General features: G+C 38.1%; 1 protein-coding gene across 6 annotated transcripts in view; it reads right to left on the reverse strand.

Moving 5' to 3' along the window:
• Positions 1 to 23,538, reverse strand: part of HOOK3 (hook microtubule tethering protein 3) — an 86,360-nt gene that overhangs the window by 17,878 nt on the left and 44,944 nt on the right. For 3 of the 6 annotated variants that reach the window (XM_048932342.1, XM_048932341.1, XM_048932346.1), the window contains 12 exons: positions 23,048 to 23,249; positions 17,504 to 17,614; positions 14,566 to 14,653; positions 13,961 to 14,030; positions 12,287 to 12,427; positions 10,477 to 10,564; positions 6,015 to 6,092; positions 5,274 to 5,308; positions 4,404 to 4,486; positions 2,364 to 2,464; positions 549 to 653; positions 366 to 437 (listed from right to left, as the gene is read on the reverse strand). In XM_048932342.1, coding sequence (XP_048788299.1) covers positions 366 to 437; positions 549 to 653; positions 2,364 to 2,464; positions 4,404 to 4,486; positions 5,274 to 5,308; positions 6,015 to 6,092; positions 10,477 to 10,564; positions 12,287 to 12,427; positions 13,961 to 14,030; positions 14,566 to 14,653; positions 17,504 to 17,614; positions 23,048 to 23,249 — 1,174 coding nt within the window. The remainder of the gene's footprint in view (positions 1 to 365; positions 438 to 548; positions 654 to 2,363; positions 2,465 to 4,403; positions 4,487 to 5,273; positions 5,309 to 6,014; positions 6,093 to 10,476; positions 10,565 to 12,286; positions 12,428 to 13,960; positions 14,031 to 14,565; positions 14,654 to 17,503; positions 17,615 to 23,047; positions 23,250 to 23,538) is intronic. The other 3 variants (XM_048932343.1, XM_048932345.1, XM_048932344.1) reach the window with 2 other exon arrangements.

Raw genomic sequence — 23,538 nt, forward strand, 5'->3', positions numbered from 1 at the left:
GGGACTAAATTTGTACCCAAGGTTAAAGAGGTTGCTAGTTAGAGTTTACTGCAGTAGTAGACTATTGTTTCTTTTTGCCCCTTCATTAGAAATGATGAGAAGATTGGACATTGTAGAATCAAAGAAATTCAGGCACTGCAAGTCCGTATACAGAAGGGCTAGAACTACAAGACAGCAACTAGAGGCTCCCAGCTTACCCCAACTTTTCAGAGAATAAACTCTTACATAGTAGAAACTTCAAAACATGAAGAAACATAGAAACAAATGTCCTGCCTGTTGGAAAACACTTTTCTAACAACAACAACATGTAAATAAATGAGGCATTTCACAAACAACCCATGTTTTAAAGTTTTGGAGTCTCTTACCATATTGTACCAGGCACTAACAATAAGCTTCTCCTCCATTTCTCTTTGATTTTTTGTTTTCTCATATTCTTTCTATAAAATAAACAAAATCATAAATTAAAAAAATATACAATAAAAGTATTAGTCTTTATTTAAAAAACAATACGGAAATATGCATCAACAAGGAAATGTAAAGACTGATACCTCCAGTGAATGAAACATTCTATCCCGTTCCTGCAACTGATTTTTCAGAGCCTGAATCTCAGGAGTTGCACCTTGGTTTTGCTTAGGATCTAAGGTACGGATGACCTGTAAGATGAGACCAATTTGTGCTTAATTAAATGCTGCAAGAATCAACCCAATGGAATGGAAAAAAAAACCAAAACCTAAAAAACTTAAAGCACATCAGTAGTAAGAAAACACACACCAAAATGTGGAACAGAGGAATGTGCAGTTTTAACAGGCTGAATCCTGCAAAACAATCTTGAAGAACTGCAAGACAGAAGCTCTGAACATCAGCCGCAGTATGTTAGTGCATCCAAACAGGAGCCTCTTCTACATGACCACAAAATGAAACTATTAGTGGGAAAAAGTGACACCTGAGGTTCAGCATCTCAGACCCACATATGCAGATCCTTTCACTAGTTGCACTACCTTGGGCCACAGTGGTTTTTTCTCGTTACAGCTCTTGTCTACCTACTTATGGCCTGTCAGCTCCTCCTTTACAGCTTAGAAATATCTTCAGTCTGGAAAGATGCCACCTGGCACCAGAAGGCATTGCTTCTAGAAAACTTTCTTATGTCAAGAAGCATGCTGTGGCATATGCATGGACGTTTACCTATTAATAAAACAATGTACATTTAGGTATGCTCATATATGGCATTCATTACAGGCAGCATCTGGGTGCTAAAAACCAGAGCTAAACCAAGAAGAAATGCAGCATAACATCCAGATTCCTAACTCTTTAACAGAAAAAAACTGAAAACTTTTTAACAAAACGTGGATATATGGGAAAAGACTTCTGATTTGTCTTTCTACCCATTTCAGGTTCACATATAGATGTTGAAATAAAACAGTACTTTAATGTACTGTATTTCTAAGAAAATAAACATTGGACAGTTTCAGTAGTGGAAGGCTATGATTGTATTCATTTTCACACACAAAAAAAAGAATAGCAGAAGTTGGTAAGAAGATCACAAAAACCTAACCTGACTAAAATAACTAATACTACTGTTGGATAAAATGTCCCATAGTAACACAGTACATACAAATAAATCTTACTGAAAGGGGAAGTCAGCACTCTTTCATCAGAATATCCTGAGAAAGAGTAAGCAACATAAGGCATAAGGGAAAAAAAACAAAAACAAAAAAAAAAACAACACAAAGTCTCAGTAAGCTCAGTAAGTGTGTACAGAAGCATAGCCTTCAGGAAAACCATCAGAAGTTCCCAGAAGTCCCAGCATAGATGCTAATTAAAAAATATTTTTGCTCATAAAGCTTTCTTCCCTTGTTAGTTTATACAGGTGGTTCTCTGACTGTGAAACACAGTGGAGCTATTTCATATCACTTCTTAGTATGGACATGACTTCAACTAATCTATAGCTCTGTCACTCAGAGACACAAGTTTTTAGAATTTAGACCCAAATTTAAAGAATTTTGATAAAGAAATAGGCTGTCACAACAGTAGAAAAGGTTTAGCACACTTCTCCTTGTCATTTTCTGACTTCAGTAAGTCAGGTTTCACTGGGTGACTCCAGAAATCTGCTGCTATAGGTATATATGTTTACAGAGACAGCAGAAGGGGCTTATAGATAGCAAAAGGGGACAGCCAGGAACACAAAAGTAAAACCTGAAGAATAAATCAATATTGTGTACCATAATGGTAAGATGGTAAAGAAACTCACCGTTTCTTTTCTTGTTCTTACCACTGTATATACAATTAACTTCTTTATTTTTTATTCCCAGAGGCTGGACATGTGGTGCAGCCAGGAAATATTAATGCAGAACAAATACACTTACACTTTTAGCCTTTTCCAAATACTTTTTGTAACGCTCTTCCATTTGCTTCATTTCCTCCTCCTTCTTCCTTAAAGCTTCTTGTAATTCTTCAATTTTGAGTGCTTTATGTGAGGAGGTAAGCATATTGGAAAACAACAATTACATTATGTTTATTTTTCACAAGTTCAAACAGACATTTAAAGCACAGCCAGAACATACTGCAGTTAAGAAAAGCATACATAAGGAATGTAATTCAACAGATATCATAATCTGAATTACTGAACAGCTCAGGAAAAGAACGAAAGTGTACTCTTCCATAATCTCAAGCAATTGAAATACACAAGTTTTGTTTTAAAAAAATTATGAAAAATAAAGACAAAGGGAATCAAATCACTGCAATTAGTTAGCAGACTCACAAAACTTGTTTCTTAATACATAATGGATTGTGAAATATCTTGGTACTGTAACTGAGATAAAAATGAGTTTATCTATTCTATGTGAGATTAATGATCGACAGGTGAGATGCTTAGATACATTCAATTGCAACACTGGACAAAAAAATTACCAGAATCACAACATAAATGTACTCAATTTAATCTCTTCCACAGCAGCACTGACCAGAAGGACAGTTTCACTGCACAGTCTCTTCCTGCGCTGATTGAAAAAATGTGCTGAGCCACATACAGTTTGTATAAACTACACATCTTCATAGGAAAAGACCAATTCCATCATTCTGTATCAAACAGCACATATCACTGGTGTGTGGCTCAGACAAAATTAGACAACTCACAATCTGTTTTGCAGCCTAATTTTGTCATGCTCTTTCATGTTTATCCTATAGTTTTCTCTTGAAGCATTTGGAAAACACTAAGCTGGTAACAAGATCAAGTCACGTTCCAGGATGCCAGAGGACTAAGTCCTGCTGAAAGTCTTCACTGAACAATAAGAGAATCAAATTAAATGATCTTCAAGATTATAACATTAATTTTTCATGGTGGGATGATTCTTGTATAACACCCAATCCTTTTGGAAACACCCAGGACACCTAAAAGAACCTGAAGAAATAATTCACACAACTTTTATCCTGAGTGTGAAGTACCACCAGTATTTTTATTTCAATGGGACTGAAAATGGGAAAAAACAGATTTTAAAAAGCAACTACAGAAGCTTTAACATGTCTTGACTTTTCTAAGTCAGAGAGTCAGTATATTGTTCTTACACTTAACACTAAGGCTTATCAAGTATGACTGGATCATAAGTTTATTATCTTCTCTTTCAGTCCCTGATCTTCAATTCCAAGAGTTCTACCATTTGCTATGACAGAGTTTTACAATGTATATTGTAGTTTTGGCTCAACACAACTAAAATTCCCTTTTGTATAGAGGATTCGTGCAATGAATACTGCAATTATATTTGTCTTGGATCTCTTCATGACTAGAATATTTTTTTGCATATACCAGAGGAACTAAAATTGGTTGCAAGTTTTTGCCTTGTTCTATAAAGTGAGTAAGCTTCAAAACAACAACGTAGCTCTAGTAACATTTCTCAAGAAATAAATAGCATGACTGTACTAAAAAATCAGTCGTTAACAGCTAGATGCTAGCAGTTTGGAAACCATCTGTCTATATGATATAAAACCGACACTCTTGTTGACCACTGTCCAAAAGCTTTCTCAAATTACAACACAGTTCTAATCTGTCACCTGAAAACATGCTGAAGGAATATGTATTGTCAGTAAAAATAACCTAGGGATCTTCAAAATTAAGATGCTAGGAGATATGACAGTTCTGAGCAGCTGAGGTTCAACAACAGTTACGATACTGAGCAGCTATTTCTGTGGTCATTATCAAGGTGGTCTTTCACATACCATCTCCTTTATTTCGAGTATTATAAGCATTTTTCTGGCCACAATAAATTCCGAAGAAATTAACAACAACTATCAATGCCATTTAACATGTACATTTTGTTTGACCTGCACTTTCCACAGGCATTTCAATTAAAGACCTCACAAATGAAATACTTTACAAATAAAAGGAATAGACTGAATGTCAGTAAACTCACAACTGTTATTGCATCTTGGTTCCAAATCCTCAATAATAGCTTGTTTCTTCTGTAGCTCATTATTAGCTTCATGGAGCTTCACACTGTTACAAATCAAAAAAGCACACGCTGTTTTCCCAGCGTACTTACTGCGATTGAATGAACATTAAATGATATATGAGAAAACTCAAACAGCCATGCATTTCTTAAGGCACTACCAATTTTTGCCATGGGGCACAAGGTCAAAAGGCAGGTGTATCAATGTCACCGTGGAAATATTTGTTACATAAGCTGAAAATTATTACAGTATATGGAGAAAAGGCAGCTTCATTCTCAGTCCAAAATTAGGAACTTATTTTAGAACTTACAGTAAATTGTGCAACTGATGCCTAAAATGAATAGTTGTAACTTAGATGACATTATGAAAGAATGGATGAATCCCAAAGCAACAGAAACTATGCGAACAACTTAGCAAATAAAAAAGTGAGCATCTCCTCATATTTCAGAAAGTAGAAATAGTAGAACAAAATAACAGCACTTCCTAAAAGGTTCTTTTATGCCCTATTAACATGCAAAGATATTATTTTTGTTTACATTACCATGTTTCCCTCAGAACTTAGTCTTCTTATGCAATGTTAGGCAATGTGTTCTAATTATCACAATAGTGATAAGTCAAAAGTGATGGCTCACTTACAGCTTTTACTATTTTGCCAAGGGTATTCTATTAAATGAAAATAATATCCAAATAGCAGATTCCCTAACTCTCCCATGCAAAGCAGTTTCTCTGAATTGTTTATCTTTTAGATGCATTATTCATGAGTGTCTGCTTTTCCTGCCATATGGAAAACACATTTTAAATGGAAAGCAAAATAAGACTAACATAATACTTACAGATTTTCTTCAAGTTTCTTTTTCAGAAGAACTGACTAAAATGGAAAGTTAAATGTGTTACTTTAGTATACTGTGGTGCTTTAATGTAATTTCAAAATTATTTTTAAGATACAATTTTGACATTCTAACCAAAATCCACCTTTTTACTTCACTCAGATTTAGATCACAATTGTAAACCTGTCCTCTGTGGTAGTTTTCCTCAACAGCTGTGTGACTACTCTGAAATTAGAATGCTCCATATTTTCACAGATATCTCCCCAGGAACTAGATCAGTATAAGTAAGATCCATAAAGGAAAATGTTCTTCAGCAGTTTTAATCAGATTTAACAAATTAACCTGGAATATAAAGTGCAACAAAATTCACTAGCAGAATCACCCTAGCAGTACTGCAAAGCAATTGAATGAAGACGTGTAATAAGTTATTTGAACCTAATTCCTTTTCCCACAGAAACTAGAGGGAACAGAGTGTTTTGGACCAGAGAACAACAGATATTCTCATGACTTTTCTGTTTCTCATCTGTACTGCCATGTAAAAAAAAAAAAAATAAATCATACAACTTACAGTGTTCCACTTTCTGGTTAATTCACATTTTGATAAGCTTTTTAAATAAAAGCTTCAAAGTAAATTTTATTTTAACTTTAAACTCACTTTATACACAGTGAGTACTTTTTGAAAAAAATGAAATCAGTAAATGCCTATGAGCTGAAAGTAGTGCTAAGTAAATAGAAAGCCATACTCACAATAACCTTGAGCAGAAGCCCATGCCAAGAAACAGAGGTATCATTAGTATTAAGCAAAACAGCAGCCAACAGAAGAAACTGTTTAGAAAGTACACGAACAGAAAAGTTAAAGCTATGCATATTTTCAGGCATGCGCATTTTTCTCCTCCGTTCTCATCAACTGCTTCATACTGTAACGTTTTCTAAAACACACTACTAAAAAAATTAAAAAATCATAAAAAGCATATTTTTAAATATTCAAACTAGAATTTCAAAGGAGAACAACTGCTTTTTGAAAAGTTATGTAAGAAAAAATTAATGCAAGTAACACAACAGGAGAAAATATGCAATCTATTGGACTACAACCACTATGAAGAGATGCGTATGTTTTCCTGGGGTGATTATGAACCGTGCTTTTTCTCCGTTTTGTGTTTATCCCACATCAACTGAAGAGGAACTGTAGCATGTGATGGCATTCTAGAGCAACTGTCATCAGCAACCTTCACTGTTTATGCTCCAGTGGTCTTGCAGTGCATGTTTTGACCAGTAGGAACAATTACAGTGTGCATCACCCCCAAATGCTAGGTTTGTTAAAGGCTTCAAAGGTAAAGGCTTCCAAATGTTGTCTTTGATCACACTCCTGGGTCAAATTTTATGATTCCTAACTTCCAATGTGTAAGCCAACTTCAAAGTTGCATTTCTTTATTGCACATTTATAATAAAATGGGGGAGTATGCAAAAATAAGCCTTTTTTTTTTTAAGCATTCTTTCTCCTTTCTGGGGTCTAAATTTGGCTTTGTTCTGTATGTTAAAGCTGCAGGCAGATGACTGTGATCTTGCTTGAGGTTAGACTAACTAAACAGGATGAGAGAAACTATAGCACGTGATTTGAGAAAATTGCCTGATACAACAGCTAACAATGTCAGAAGCTGAGAAAAGCACCAGGATGGCCAGATTTCACAAACAGGTAGGAGTAATAAGCAAAGCTGCTGACTTCATAAGAAACCAAACAGGCAACAGAATTCTGGGGACCTTTCAGGGAGAAGCTAAGTCAGAAGGACATAGTAAGTGTATTAAGAATAGCATATAAAGCCAAGATTGCCTATGTAACAGTATGAAAAATTCGCAATTTGTTAGAGAGTTAGCAGAACTTGGTCTAGAGAAGTGCAAGTATTCAAAGGTCAGTTGTTTATTTAGGACTACATTTACAGTAGGCAGAAAAAGAGAGAACAAGTGGGAAGAACAGGAGTGATAAAGCAAGCAAATGACATAAGGCTGTTTGGAGTTCTTGTTGAACAGCCCTACACATGTACATGTTCCGAAAGACAACAAATCAAACCTGCTATTCTAACACACCACAGATGTTTCTCTTAATATGGCAGTCTGGAAGATCAGAGAGTAAGCAGGCCATTTCCTGGCTAGTAATGCAGTACCCAGAAGGGACTATTCATGAATCCCAACATGCTGTGCAAGTGCCTGTTACAGGCCTATTCACACTGATGTCTTCCTAACATCCCCTTTCCACTGCACCTTCAGTACAAAAATCAAATTGCGTCCCAATCTGGATCTTGGCAATGGCATTTGTCTGGGTTAGAAAAACATTTTTACTGCTTCTTGAGCAAGCCTAAAACTTCAGCTTTGAGAACAAAAAATACTAAAAGAACAAAAAAAACCACAATAAAAAAAAAACAACAACAATAACAAGAATACAAACAGGACCTTCAGTTTTCAAGGTTGTTCATATTTACACTGCTAAGTATGCAAAAGCAAGGATTTCAATGCACTATTGCAGAAAAGTAGTAAAAATCAGAAAAAAGTTGGTCAAACAATGAACTGCATGCTGAGTCCCTCCTTATCTCTGTTCTCATAAATCTGAAGAATCACTTTTCAAGGATAGCTTGTAGACAACTTCAAGATGTCTGAGTACAACCTGATTACCCTTGACACTGGGTTTAACTTTGAGGTTTGCTATGCTTTGTTAGACTGGATGAGGTGTTCATTGATTCAGATGTTCTTGCAACCTCTACTGATCTGACTCTATACTCTTTTAAGGCCTGTAACCAGCAGTGTTCCTCAGGGATCTGTGCTGGGTCCGGTCTTGTTCAACATCTTCACCAATGACCTTGATGAGGGGATAGTGGCCACCCTCAGCAAGTTTGCTGATGATACGAAGCTGGGAGGATTGGCTGACACACCTGAAGGCTGTGCTGCCATTCAGCGAGACCTGGATAGGCTGGAGAGCTGGGCAATAAAAAACTGGATGAGGTTTAAGAGAAGCAAGTGTAGAGTCTTGCATCTGGGGAGGAATAATTGCATGCACCGGTACAGGCTGGGGGATGACCTGCTGGAGAGGAGCTCTGCAGAGAGGGACCTGGGTGTCCTGGTGGACGACAGGTTGGCCATGAGCCAGCAGTGTGCCCTTGTGGCCAAGAGGGCCAATGGCATCCTGTGATGCATTAAAAAGAGCGTGGCCAGCAGGTCGAGGGAGGTGATCGTCCCCCTCTACTCTGCCCTGGTAAAGCCTCATCTGCAGTACTGTGTCCAGTTCTGGGCTCCTCAGTACAAAAAAGACAGGGATCTCTTGGAAAGAGTCCAGCAGAGGGCCACGAAGATGGTGAAGGGCCTGGAGCATCTCTCTTATGAAGAAAGGCTGAGTGAACTGGGTCTGTTCAGCCTTGAGAAAAGGAGACTGAGAGGGGACCTGATCCAGGTCAATAAATATCTAAGGTGTGGGGGGCAGAATGGCGAGGCCGGACTCTTTTCAGTGGTGAGTGGAGACAGGACAAGGGGAAACGGCTGGAAACTGCAGCATAGGAAGTTCTGCACAAATGTGTGCAAGAACTTCTTTACAGTGAGGTGACGGAGCACTGGAACAGGCTGCCCAGGGAGGTGGTGGAGTCTCCTTCTCTGGAGATGTTCAAGACCTGCCTGGATGCCGACCTGCTGTAGGGAACCTGCTTTGGCAGGGGGGTTGGACTCGATGATCTCTGGAGGTCCCTTCCAACCCCTACAATTCTGTGATTCCGTGATTCTTTTACTTCTTTAAGAGAAGTGAAGGCCTACATACTAAGCTCAGCAAAACAGGCTAAGAGGTTAGTGTGTATCTATTGCCACTGGCTTGGTCAGACCTATACAGAAGTGAGGAAAGCAGCTAATTGAACAAACTCCAGCTCTGCCTAGCAACACTTGTCTGCACACACACAGCACTGTGTACCATGGTGCTGTTTTACTACTCGCATAATCACCTCACATTATGCCTACACAGGCTGCAATCAGTTCTGTAAACAAGCTGCAGATGAGCCCTAAACTACAGCCCAAATTAGAGCTTTAAAAAGGAACAGAATTCCAGTGCAGTAAATAATGCTGAATTCTATTAAATAGGGACTATTTACAATACACAGTACCTGAGAATACCGTTTTCATATTCTTGTTCATCTTGGAAAATCAGATTTTAGTAAATGAACAAGAATGCAAAGAATATATCAGAATCATAAAATAGCATGAACCTATTTTAAAAGAAACTCTAAAACACATTCTAAATTACTTCAGGAAATGGCCTCAATTGAACCAGACTACGGTCTTTACAGTCATGCAGTATATTCTAAAAATTAATGGAAAAAACTAAATTAAAAACTCTTAAATGAAAACAAGCAGCTAGAAGATCTGTCATTTTTTAATATAAATCACTTAAAATAAAAACACAACAATAGAATGCAACACATTACAACTTGTTGCCAATTAGCAGAGCAATACACTGGTATTGTGAGTGCACACTGTATATATAGATAGATAGATATATCCTGCAAATCGCTGTTTTCAAGAAAGTTTAGAGAGCTTCTTGTATCAAATACAGGAGGTGGCAAAAGCATTTTTTGAGTGGAAAACTGAAAGTTGTTCTCACGCTAACCTGCCATGATGCGTACTCTCAAATTTACAACAAAAGTAACTCTGTGTGTGGAAACAGAAAATGCTATATTATGTTAAGTGACTAATCGTTTGCCATTTTCAGTTTTGGCCTGCCAAGCTTCTTGCATTAGCTGATACATTAAAAAAAAAAATTACAGGACATCCACCAGCAGGAAAGACCTTAAATTCCACTACTGAAACAAAAATATCTTCAGATACATTATTAAGATGTGGAGAATTAACACGTCCTTAATTCCCCTCGAAACTCTTTATTCTAACTGTATAATTTTAAACAATGCTTTCTTTGGTATTGGAACAGACAAAATTTAATCAAATAAAACATATTAGATACTTTCTCTGCATAGAATGTTTGTATTTTTTCCCTTACAGGAATGTCTTATATTCTATCTAAAGAAGAACAATTTAGTGTTAAGGCAGTAACAAAGAATATGCTAAACAATGAGAAATTCCTAGCAGTCTGATTCTTTACTAAATAACAAGCTGAAACTTCTACAAAAGTTATTGTTTAAATCACTACAACTACTTGAATGTAAGCTTGACCCAGATTTCTACTTACATCTTCAGCTTCTGAATCTTGATCTTGCAAAGATTTCTGTAGTTCTTCAATCTGGGATTGCACTTCAAGAAGTCTCTGATTTACCAATCTATGAAATAAGTAAAATTTTATTTTTCAGAAAAGAACAAAAAAATTTCAAGATGATGCTTGAGACTTTTAGGGCTTGCTGTTTCCAGATCTACATAAGAGATACAATACTGCATTTTATTCACTAAGAATTTATAACAGAACTTGGTACAACAGTTCCAGAGGTCAGAGTCAGCAGCCTCCCAGAACATTTTGATACCTTTCCAAGTCAGTGTTTCATGTAAGTCATAAGAAATTATTTCCATATATACACGAGAAGAGTTTCTAACTCTTTTTGACTTTCTGTATGAAGACAACTACCGTATTGCCTTTATGCAGTCACAGAACCCTAACAACCTGCAGGCTGGTAAAGACCTCCTGAGTTTATTTATCTAAATGTCTTGAAGCAGGTCCAAGCACAGCAGACTACTGTAATGCTGAGGTCTGGATACCACTACAGATGGAGGTCCAACAATTTCTTTGTAGCTCTTCTCTAAATTTCTTTTGGACATTTTTTTCCTTTTGTATTCCTTCAGAATCTCTTGTACTTAAAATAGTTTCCACTGCGTCCTGTACTTCCACTGTCAACCAGCTGCCTTCTTCACACATTCCCATTATGCAGATGTATATCACAGAATGATCTCTCCTGTCATCTTTTTTTCAGGCTGAACAAACCCTGTCCTCTGTCTTACTCCACATGACGTGCTCCAGTGTCCCTCACCTCAGTACTCCTGTATGTCCACATATTTTCTACACTGATATGTCCAAAACTACGTGCTACATCCAAAAGTGGCTTTGCAAGTGCTAATCATAAGTGAAGGACCATTTTTCTCAACTAGCTCCCACCAGCTAATTTTTCCACACTGTTGTTAGCACTACTATTCACTACAATTGAGTTCACCACTCAGTCTATACGCCACCGTTTGGAATATAAACATACCATGAAAAGACTGTGACAAAGGCTTTGCCAAAGCCACTTCCACATAGGCAGCCACTCATTTCATTGTAGAAGACAATTACATTAGTCAGGCCTGAAATATTCACATTGACCTTCCCTGTCCCTCAGGTGACTGGAAGCAGATTCCAGATTTCAGTCAGCCTTGGATCCTTTTTCTTGTCTTTTTGAAGGTGAGTGTGGCATTGAGCTTTTCTCAAACTTCAAAAACTTCAATCAATTACCAAGACCTTTCAAAGATTAAATGAAGAGCAGCCACACACAAGTAAGAGTCAGCTTTACTTAGTATTACCTTAGCATCCTTAGATGCATCTTGTCTGTCTCCATGGATATCTATATCAAAGAACATGTGCTGCTGTGTTCTGACTATTACCAAGCATGGAGACAACCTTTCTGGGCATCACATTCCAGTGTTTAGCAACACTCACAGTAAAGAGGTATTTTCTTACATTTACATAGAATTTCACGTGTTTCAGTTTTTGCCCATTGCCTCTTCTGCCTCTCTACTGAAAAGACTCTAGCTCCCTTTCCTTTAGGCACTTCCACTAGATATTTTTAAACGTTAATCACATCCCCCCTCTAGCCTGCCTTCTTTCCAGCCTCCCTATCTCTCAGATTCTTTTTGTTCTGCAGTACTTTAATCACATCCTTTCAGCATTTCACTCAATACAGTAAGTCTATGCTTTTATTGTGCTGGGGAACCTTGTGTTGGACAAAAAGTGTCAAAAGTGTACAGCACTGTCTGAAAAAAATCAGTGCAACTTGGGGGCAGAAGACAATATTTCTTACCTGTTCTCTGTCTCCAATTCATTCTTCCGTAAATCTGCATCATCAAGAAGGCTCTGCAACAAGGCGATCTTTTCATTGTCAGAACCTTCCTGGTTCAACTTTAAGATCTTGTTTTCATGCTGAAGACGGATGAGTTTTTCCCTAAACAATTTGAAACACAATTTTCCAGAAATTGTAAACAGATTACCACAGGATGTGTAAAGATTGCATAAAGATTCTCTTTACCTATTTAAGGAAGACATATGAAACCACAATTACGTCTTCAAGCCCCCAAATTAAAATCCAGTTAAAAGAGCTATAATTTTTGAAAGTAATACAACAGAAAGTTGCCTGAACCACTCTATTAGATATCAGAGTATAGCACGACATGTTTATTAGGTAGAATACAGAAAATCTAGAACTAAGTGCCAAGCATCAAGTAATCTCAGTTTTACATGAACTACTGCTAGAACCTGGGGAAGCTACTTCTGCTTCACAGTTTGCTTTTCCTCATGTTTCCTGTTGATTCACACAGGTGCAACTGACAGGTCTGACTGCAAAAATTTCCCAGCTAGTCCGCTGGCTTCCTCCATGAGGTGAAGAAAGGTGCTTGCAAACAGATTAATGTCCTGTCACAATGTGGGGAATGTGAGAACAGTAGCTGCTGCTTGAACGGGTGGGCTGCCTTCCTTCTTTACCTATGGAAGCAGCAGCCCAGACCTCCAGATCAGGGAGTTCTAGTACTAAGGCAGCTACTGCGACTGCCTCTGCGTGGTAGGCAAGGAGGCTGAGTTGAGGATCTGTAGTCTGCACCGATGCATACTTCCATAAAATCCAGATTTCATCTTCAGTTTAAGGTGAGGAGATGGTGAAATGTCTCTGGGTCTTTAAAGCAATTATGGCTCCTGCCTTCTATTGTTCAGTCCTGTAGGTTTAATCAGTAACTCCATACTTCACTAATACTGCCATAAAACATTATTTTTCAATTCCTGAATAAAACTGAAAGAAATGCTCTTGAATTTAAGGTGTATCAACAGAGATAGAAGAAAGTCAACTGTATTCTATGACTAACTTTGTAAAAAGTTACTCCTTTATCACTGCTTTTAACCACATAAGGAACTTTCCAATTTTTAACAACTGTATCAGTATTTGTAGGGATGAAAAAAATTAAATGCCTACAGTGTCAACACATATCTGAGACATGACTGTCTTTCAATAACTTAATTTTCAGGTTATAGTGATAATGAATGAGCTTACTGGTATAACGTAACTTTCAACCTCTTTCAGCTCTGCCATGGCTGTTCTGCTCTTGCATAAATCAATCATTTACTAAGACATAAAATTGGTTACAAAATCTATTGCTCCTTTCAAGTGTTAGCCATTTTTTCCTTTCACAACAGCAAGTACTGGTATTCTGTCATAGTACATACAAGCTGCAGATACATGAACTCTCTGCAGAAAAAGCACAGTCTGAGGTGAAGTTTGTTGTTTTTCCTTCTTTTGGAGCACAGTACAAAAACTGAAGAGAGGTCAAAAGAACTTTGTCTAAAGCATAAAAGCTTTTGCTGTGCAGAAATCCAAAATGAGTTGGAAAATATTAACTGCATAAACTTTTCAGCACTTATTAAGATGTAAACCACTCATTTATGGGTACATCATAATGGTTAGTATAACAAAGCACACATATTAGCTTACTTTATTTCAGGAGTAACAATTTCTGCTGCTAAACTGTCTGAAGATTCTTGTCTTCCTAGGAGCATGGATCCTGAGTCAGAAAAAGTAAAACATTTAGCAAGCAGACCAGTTACTTTCTTTTAAAGAAACAGAAGTAAATTTGTTCTACAAGTTTGTAATTTTAGAGTAATGCTATAGAATGGAAAATGACACAGAAGCTACAGGAGGACAGGCAAGCACAATTTCATTTGAAAAACAACTGCTATTTCTGCCTACAATCAATCTGGTCAACATATTTTGTGGTGATTTTCTCAACAGATTATTCAAAAAAGCTGTGCAACATAATAAACACACTGCAACACATGAAATACCATACATACTTGAGAAAGCATAAGTATTTTTCTTCAGACTGACTAAACAATTTAGAAATACATCCTAGAACTACCACAGTGAGGAGTCTAAAAGTTCTGAAATCAGAAGTTACGCAAGTTATGAGTAGCAAAAGCAGCTTCTCACTGATGCTTTCAAAGAAGTCTACATTTATTTTCTCCCAAAGTACAATCAATACTGTTCAGATAAATCTCATGAACTTTAGAAAAGATGCTTTTAATCTCCACATTTGTTACCTGTAGTGGTGAGTTGACCCTCCTGTGCTTGTACACACCTGAGCTCTTCAATAGTTTCTTTCAAAGAATCCCTTTCTGTTCTTAATCTCTAAATAATTGGAAAGAGAATAAATATAAGTTTTGGCACTGCCATTCCATCTTTAAACTATGCAATTTGATGAAAGGCATAGCATCAACACTTTCAAAAGAATTGAATGTGATATCAGAGACTGCTTTTCAAATTAAGGCATCTCAGCTTATTTCACAACAGAATAAGAAGAAATTTAAAGTATTTCACACAAACAGTGTTATTTTTGATGCTCTGCTAACACAGCTATGGGGAGTAAAAACATTAGGGTACAAGCTGACACCATCATTTTATTAGTGACATAAAGTTCTGGTACCACATAAGAAACAGTATGTACAGGAACCAGTAAGCCATCTTCCTCTTCACTTTCCCTTGGAACAAATCCCTGATGAAGGGAAGTGAGAAGACACTGCAGACGTTTCCTTCACCATGAAATCAAGACTTAGCCAAGAGTGAAATAAAAGACACAGTCAACACAAACTTGATTAACTTGGTTTTGTTTCTCTTTCAGCAGCAAAAGTGTGAGCAGCAGTTCCATAACCCCTTCCTGACTTGTGTCAACTGGCCCTGCCAATCACCAGCCAGCATCTCAGGTACTGAAGATGACTAAGACCTAAGACTCAGTCCAAAGAACTGAAAAACAGAACAGGCCCATCTTGGGATCTAGACAGATGGGCTCTAAAGTAGCATCATGTAAATACACTCCCATCTGACAGAAGTCTCCTTTTGGCAAAAATGAGAATTAACAAATAACACCAAGTTTTAATCGTGAAAGACTCCAACAGTGAAAAATGAAAGGAGAGAACAGCAACTATTTAAAGATCTAAGTTGTAGTTTGCTCCAGTATCAGAAATATCCAGCACCACTAAAAGGCCCAAGTCAAACCTCAACTCTGCGTAAGTACAGAGCTGTGTATACTGATAGCTCCTTGAATCCAATCATATTAACAGTTTGATGTATTTTATATTTCAGCCTAAATGGACCCCTAACTTGGAAAACCCTTGGCAAAGACTTTATTGGTGAGGTGTGGCAGAGGCTTCTGTTGTATTTCTGAATCCTAACCAGGGAACTCTGGTGCAACTGTCACAACCATCTGGATACAGGGTGCATTCCGCTAGCACAGCAAGCCACTTCATGAGTCTTGCAGGTTAATGGCTTTACTATAAATACAGAAAAATGGCTGGTCAGAGGAATGTTCAAGTTCAGTTGCTGAAAGCAAAGATTCTGCAGTTTGTTGCAGTCAGAAGACATTAAGCCAATTAATGAAATGCTAGAATATTTCAACGAATAGACAATGCTCAGAGTCTTCATTTGTACAGTGAAGACAAAGTCAACTCATCCAATAATATTATGTCTCAAAAAAACAGACCACAGAATTGAAATTCACCTTCAAAGCTAGAGATATAAAACCTCGTACCACACTTGGCCTGAATATAAAGAAAAGGACAAAACTGCCTCTAAAATGTAACTGACAAAGTACCGTCACGTGGCTTCTGATCTGCGATGGGCAACGCTAGTGATATGTATGTGACAATTGGGGAAAGCAGATAACATTGGTGGTGTATCACTAATACAAACATTGAGAATCTTCAACTATAAACTAGTTCTCAAAGGTGCGTATCAATTCAGAAGAAAGTACTGAAAAACAACCTAAGTAAAAAGAATATGCTATTAGCCAGGCAGTAGCAAACTGAAAACTGTACAACAGTCACCTACAATTCAGATCCTTTGTGCAAGACAAAATGGTCTATCAAGCAACAGACAAGCCACAAACACAATCTTACTGTTGTTAAACATAATAAAATTGGAAAAACAAGCTTTAAATAAGAAGCAGAGATGAAAGCCAAAGCACAAATGATAACTATAAGCATTCCAATCTGAGCTGAAGAACAAATGGAAGTGAAAAGGACAACTGTTCAGAGTAGTTAACAAAATATAGAAATCAAAGACCTGTGAACTGAAAATAAGTGAAGATTTACTATCTTACAGATACTATTTAAGGGTAAGGACTGCCCTTTCTTGAAAGGATTTAACAGGCAACATGATATATTAAAGGAAATGCCTACAAAGAACTTTCCTGATGAATAAATGGATTTATACTTCAAGCTTGAGAAATTTCTAACTCAAAAGTGCCAGCCATGCTTAGGAGCACTGCAAATGCATTACTAGGAAAAACAAACAAACAAAAAACTGGTGTGAAATAAGAGTATGCAAGAAAAAGTCTGAAAGTCTGGTCTTAGCAAGAGGGGACAGAGTAACTGATCTCAGAATTATTAGCAGTAAATGACAGAGAGGAACAGAACAGACCAGTCCTGTGTATTCCATGTTAACACTACAAGACAGGTCAATGAACTATCGTGAAAGGCAAGACTATTACAATGGAAACATCCTTCTACAAGACTCCTAAGCCTCTTGCTGCAGCATTCACGACTACGTAAACAGAAGCATGCAGTTGGTATTTCAAAGAAAGATCTTAAAAGAAAAAAATAATAATTTAGTTATAAGGAAGATACTGCAAATACACCTACTTTAAATAGTCATTCAGAATACATGACAATTACGCTGAGCATTTATTAACTTTCTCACGAGGAAAGGGCAAGAAACAATTTCAGATCTCAACTGTGAAGGCTCTTCATTTTTAAGAAGTGTTGCATATGATTTTAGTCGTTTAATTCTATGCTGTACAGTTCTTAGATTTAAAAAGTATATTATAAAACATACATGAGGAAATTATAAGTGAAAAAAAGGCTTCCTAATTTAAAAAGGTTGCTGAAAATGGCTAATTTTTATTATGACATCTCTCTGTTACAAAGGACACAAAGTTGCTTTCACTACTACCAAAAATAAAAACCCCACCACCTTGGCACTTACATCTTTTTCTTTTTGGAGGCTGTCTACTTTTTCTTTCAGCCGTTTGCATTCATAATCTAATTTATCAGCTTTCTTGGATTCTTCAGATAACCTGTTTTGTAGTTCAACTGCCTGTGAGAACAAGAATCAATAATTTGTCTGCAAATATTAGTATTAAAACAAAATACATAAAACAAAAGTAGCCAATTACCATGCACCACAAGTTATTTTGTGAAACAAGCAAAATGTTTATCTATAGGACTTCCAAAAACTTCTTGTTGTTCTGTGTTTCAGCAAAACTAACAGCATCCACGTATTAGGTCTCATGACAAAAAACAAGAAGCAAAACCTGTAAAATACATTCAATATATCTACAAACAGGACCGGAAGCTTAGCCAGGTCTAACAGGAAAAAAAAAAGCTATGTACTTCTACAAATTGCTCAGGAGCAGTGCAAAAATCCTTCTGCTTTCTGAGAAGCCAAGAGGAAAAAAAAAACCTTTGATGAAATTATCTACAATTGTTGTGAAGCCTTACTCAGAACTCAACTGCCAGTTTATGTAGTCAGATAATGTCTCTTAACCTGAGATTTTCCTAATTATTTTTTAATACACTAATATAAAGATTTGGCCAGAGGCTCATTATCAGTTTACTAAGAATGAAATACACGTCTAACAGTGTCAAGTATATACTTTTAACCACAGATCAGTAAAGATTTTATTTAATACATAGAAACAATCAGTGAACAGAAGGCAAATCAGCAAAGTTTTGCCTTTCCAAAGTTCTCAACCTTTACTAACGAAAGCTCATTCTCAGACATTAGTAATACTCATAACGTAGAAACCATAGAAGCAAGTAATCTGAATAAAGACTTAGCTGCAAATACATAAGCTGAATGATGATTCAGCTGAAGACATAAAACTTCTTCTGAAGCAATTCATAAGGTGGCTTTCTCTTCGGTTTCAGATCATAGAGAAGTGACTAACAATCTGTCAGTGCAAAACAGTAGCTGTGCCTATATAAGACTGCCTAGCAGTTGCAATTACGTTTTACTTTCACTGTGAATAACTATAAGAAAATAACCAGGCCTGAAAATCTGCATGGTCTTTGTCTTAGAATGAAAGATAATGGTTTGTTTTTTTTTTTAATTTGTGGTGCTTTTTTGTTGTTGGTTTTTTTTGTCTTGTTAATAAAGACATGAAATAATAAATAACATCTGCCATTTCTGAGATCAGAAAAAATTTACAATGCCAGATTGGAAAACATTTAATTTTTCAGATGTGACTTCCATCACTGGGGATACAAAAGAATCGAGGCCTTCATCTACGATTTTGCCCTCTTTGTAAAATAGATACATTCCTATCTGAATTAGAATAAATGCATTAATGTCTGTAATAATTCAAGCTATGGTAATGTTATACAGAAAAACACAGCAGGAAATAAACTGCCCCAAATCAGCATTTGGGAGTGTTCGGAAAGATACACAGCTACATGGTAATGCAGAAGATTAAAAAAAAAAATAAATAAATGAATGAATTGCCATAACGTTTACTGAGCATTATCTGACATGTGGAATGAGTAAAGCAGTAACCTTGCAAAGAAAAGCGGGACATACTGTTAAAAATAGAACACACAAGCACAAAGGGACTGAATCAAAATTACAAAAGTAATCATGGAATCTGCACATCTGAATTCTTCATGGTGCAATAAAAAGTTTCTCAGAAAATGCTTGCACTTGCTTTCGGAAAAGTGAACAATGCCTCCTAAATAAGTGCTATTATGTCTCCAAGTACAATATGCCATCACCAAGCTTATCTTAAGGAAACTAATATTGATGAGATTTCCTTGCAGATCACTACAGCAGCTTGAACCTTCACCTGCACAGCACCTTAGCCAGATAAATATCTCCAATAACTCTACTCTAATATCTTAACTGGGGTTGGATTCCTCCACACATCAGGGAAAACATGTTGCTCTACAGTAGCAAATGAGTGATCAATTGTATAACATCTGAATCTTTAAACCTGGCTTAATTTTTATAGCAAAAGTTAAGATTCAGAGAAAATAATGAAATGACAGTTCACAATTCATAGCCAAAAAAATCCAACAGGACATGTAAGGTATACATGCTTTATGATCATTTTGAGACACTGTAATTAGGTGAAAGAAACTATCACCAAACTATCACCTCTCCCATGAGGGCACTTGATGTTTATTCCAGTCTCAGACAGTGGACCGGTTCTCTACAAATTATCAGCACCTCATATTGGAAATCTCACCCATGGAGCACTGAAAAGAAACGGTGCTTTTTGCAGAACAAATGACAGGACTGCCCCTTCCAAAATCCTTACCTCCGTTATGTACAATCAGATCTAGACACAAAGGTTACAAAGTCATCACAGAACCACAGAATTGTAGGAAGGGTCCAACCCCCCTGCCAAAGCAGGCCCAATAAAGAAAGCTGCACATGTAGATGTCCAGGCAGGTCTTGAATTACTTCAGGAAAGGAGACTCCAAAACCTCCCTAGACAACCTGTTTCTGTGCTCCTTCACCCTCATAATGAAGAAGTTCTTTTGCGTACTGGTGTGGAATTTGCCCTGTTCCAGTGTATGGCCATTTCCCCTTGTCCAGTCCCCACAGACCACTGAAAAGAGATTGGTCATATCCCTCTGTCTCTCACATTTAACGATACTTACAAACATTAATGCAATCCTCTCTCAGCCTTCATTTCTCAAGGCTGAACAGACACAGGTCACCCAGCCTTCCTTCATAGAGGAGATGCTCCAGGCCCTTTACCATTTCGAGGCCCTTCGTTGGGCTCTTTCCAGGAGATCTCTGTCTTTTTGTACCAGGGAGCCCAGAACTGTGTACAGCACCCCAGGTGAGGCCTTACCAGGGCAGAGCAGTGGGGGAGGATCACCTGCCTTGACTTGCTGGACACACTCCTTTTCATGTATCCCAGGATCTCAACGGCCTTCTTGGCACACTGCTTGCTCATGGCCACCCTGTTGTCCACCAGGATTCTCAGGTCCTTATCCACATAGCTCCTCTCCAGCAGGTCTGCCCCCACTCTCTCCTGATACATCCTGTTACTCCTTCCCCAGTGCAAGACTGGACAGGTATAATGCTTGCTCTTGTTAAACCTCATCTGGTTTCTCACTGCCCAGCTCTCCAGCCTCTCCAGCTCCTGCTGAATGATAGTACAGCCTTCTGTGGCCTACAGGCCACTTCTCCCAGCTTTGTATCGTGGGCATACTTGCTGAGGGTGCACACTATCCTCTCGCCAAGGTCATCAATGAGGATTTTGCACAAGACCAGGTCCAGCACTGAACCCTGCGGAGCACTGCTAGTCACAGGTCTCCAACCAGACTCTGCACCACTGATCACCACCCTCTGAGTTTGGCCAGCCAGCCAGTTCTCAGCCCACCTCACTGTCCACTCATCTGTCCCACATTTTCTCTGCTTCAGTATCAGGATGCTGTGGGAGACAGTATCAAAAGCCTTGCTAAAGTCAAGATTGATGACATCCACTGTTTTCCCCCCATCTACCCAGCCACTGATGTCATCAGAGAAGGCTGCAAAGATGGTCGAGCACCATCTCCCCTTGATGAATCTATGCTGACTACTCCTGATAGCCTTCTTCTCTTCCAATTGCTTGGAGACAGCATCCGGAACAAGCTGTTCCATCACCTTTCCAGGGACAGAGGTGAGACTGACTGGCCTGTAGCTTCCCACATCCTTTTTCTTGCCCTTTTTGAAGACCAGAGTGACATTGGCTATGCTCCAGTCTTCAGGCACCTCTCCTGTTCTCCAAGACCTGTCAAAGATGACAGAGCGGTCCGGCAGTCACCTCTGCCAGCTCCCTCAGCACACGTGGATGCATCCCATTGGGCGCACCCCATCAGGACCCATGGATTTGTGCACACTGATCCCACCTAGATGCTCCTGGATCACTCCCTCCTCGACCAAAGGGAAGCTCTCCATTTCTCAGACTCTCACCCTCAGGACTCCTGGACGCTGGAGGGAGGAGTCTTTGAAGTGACTACTGAAGCAAAGAAGGCGTTCAGCATCTCCGCCTTCTCAGCATCCCCTGTTCCCAGGACACCTCCATCATTTAGCAGGAGACCCACATCATCCCTAGTATTCCTTTTACCGTTAACATACTCAAGAAAACCCTTCCTATTATCCTTTATCTCCTTTGCCAGCTTCAGCTCCTGTTGAGCTTTAGCCATCCTCATCGCTTCCCTGCAGGCCCTGACAACACTCCTATACTCTTCCCAAGAGGACATGCCCTAATTTGCACATTTCATAAAGTTTCTTTTTCCCTTTGATCTCATCCACAAGCTCCTTGCTCATTCAACACAGGTCTCCTGCCTCCCTTCCCCAGTTTCCTTCTCTTAGGATGCACTTATCCTGAGCTTGGAAGAAGTGCTGTTTAAATGCTGCTCAGTTCTCACAAGCCCCCTTACTTTCAAGCACTCTAGCCCACGAGATACTTATATTTGTGTACTCAGCTGTTAAAGGCAAGGAATATTTACTGCTAGTAAACATGATACTACTCCTGTGTGATCAGTTACTGCTTTCTGTATTTACTTTTTCCTTTGACTGTTATGTCAGTATTTTTCTCACCCAAGATCTTTGTTTCTCATGGTATCACTTGAACTGTATCTACAATTAGCCCACAGGGGCTGAAGTTTGTTGTCTTAACAGTAAAGATGACCACATGCAGAAAAAGTTTTCAAGTCTCCGGACCACACGTTGTATCAGGGCTTGTAGTTTGTGGTCGCTTTTGTGTTCTTTTTCTGCTGTAAGCTGGCGTGTACATGTAAGCATGGTAACATGACCACCCAGAGTTATCAGATCAAGCAGAAATACATAGCAGGCACTACCACTCTAACAAACTAGCCTCTGTCTGGCCCTGAAACAACAATCCAAGAATTATGTCACATCAGTGTAGAAGCAGAGAGATTAGCACACCCTCCTTCTTTACAGAAACAGGATCATGTAATGCCTTGTTAAGCAATACAAACAGACATCCTTCACTCCAAAGAGTGTGCTGATGAAAAATTCTGTACTCTTCTGGGTGCATATAAACAAGGACAGTATACGTCCTTCTCTCTTTAGACAGTATACATCATTCTTCCTTTAGACCTGTATATAACTAGAAATTTCATACGTATCAGACAAACTTGGAAAAAAAAGGATACTTAAACAAGGGAGTAACTTACCTCAACTGTGGTACATCCCTCGCTGCTGTAAATTTCTAAGTATATAATTTCTAAGTATATCTTAAAGAAGAGGCTGTAACCCAAGCCTTACTACTGAGTTTGAAAAAAATAATTCTCACACCCATTGATTTTTGAAAAGTACGAAGACGTGAGTGCTGACAAACACATTTTACACAGATGTAAGAATTGCAAGAACAGATAAGAAAGGCAATACCTAAAAAACAAGTAAAGAGGTGTTTGTTCATCATTTGTATTTTACTTTCAGGTATCAACTGTGTTACAACAAGGAAGTGTTTAAAAATGCAGAGAAATGTTGTATTGATGATGACTTTCTCACCTGCCTCTTATACGTCTCCAGCTGACTGCGTGCTGCATTGGCCTTCCTCAGCTCCTCTTCCAGGCTTACAGTATTTTGCATGTACGCTGTATTCTTTTCTTCTAAGAGTTTCACTTGCCGACGCAAATCACCCAGGTCTTCTAATTTCTTCTTGTAAGATTCCACTTGGCTTTCTAACTTGGCTACTTTATCAGAAGAATGCCTGGAGGGAAAGATTTGTATCAAATTTGTATTCTGAAAATGAAGAAAATCAAATGTCCCGAAGCTTCCTTCATCTTTAGAAGTAATGTAAAAGACATCCCAAGGCATCACAAGTAACACAAGGAAGTGATCATATCTTCACACTACCATATATTTTCACTACTAAACTTAATTTCCTTCCATCATCTGTTAATTCAAATAGCTGCTGATGGAAGGTACAATAACACTAAAACTGTTATTTGACCACAAGTCTGTACCATCTTGAAGGTCACAGTACACATTTAATGTTT

This window comes from Lagopus muta, chromosome Z (genome assembly GCF_023343835.1).
Source record: "Lagopus muta isolate bLagMut1 chromosome Z, bLagMut1 primary, whole genome shotgun sequence".
Classification (NCBI taxonomy): domain Eukaryota; kingdom Metazoa; phylum Chordata; class Aves; order Galliformes; family Phasianidae; genus Lagopus; species Lagopus muta.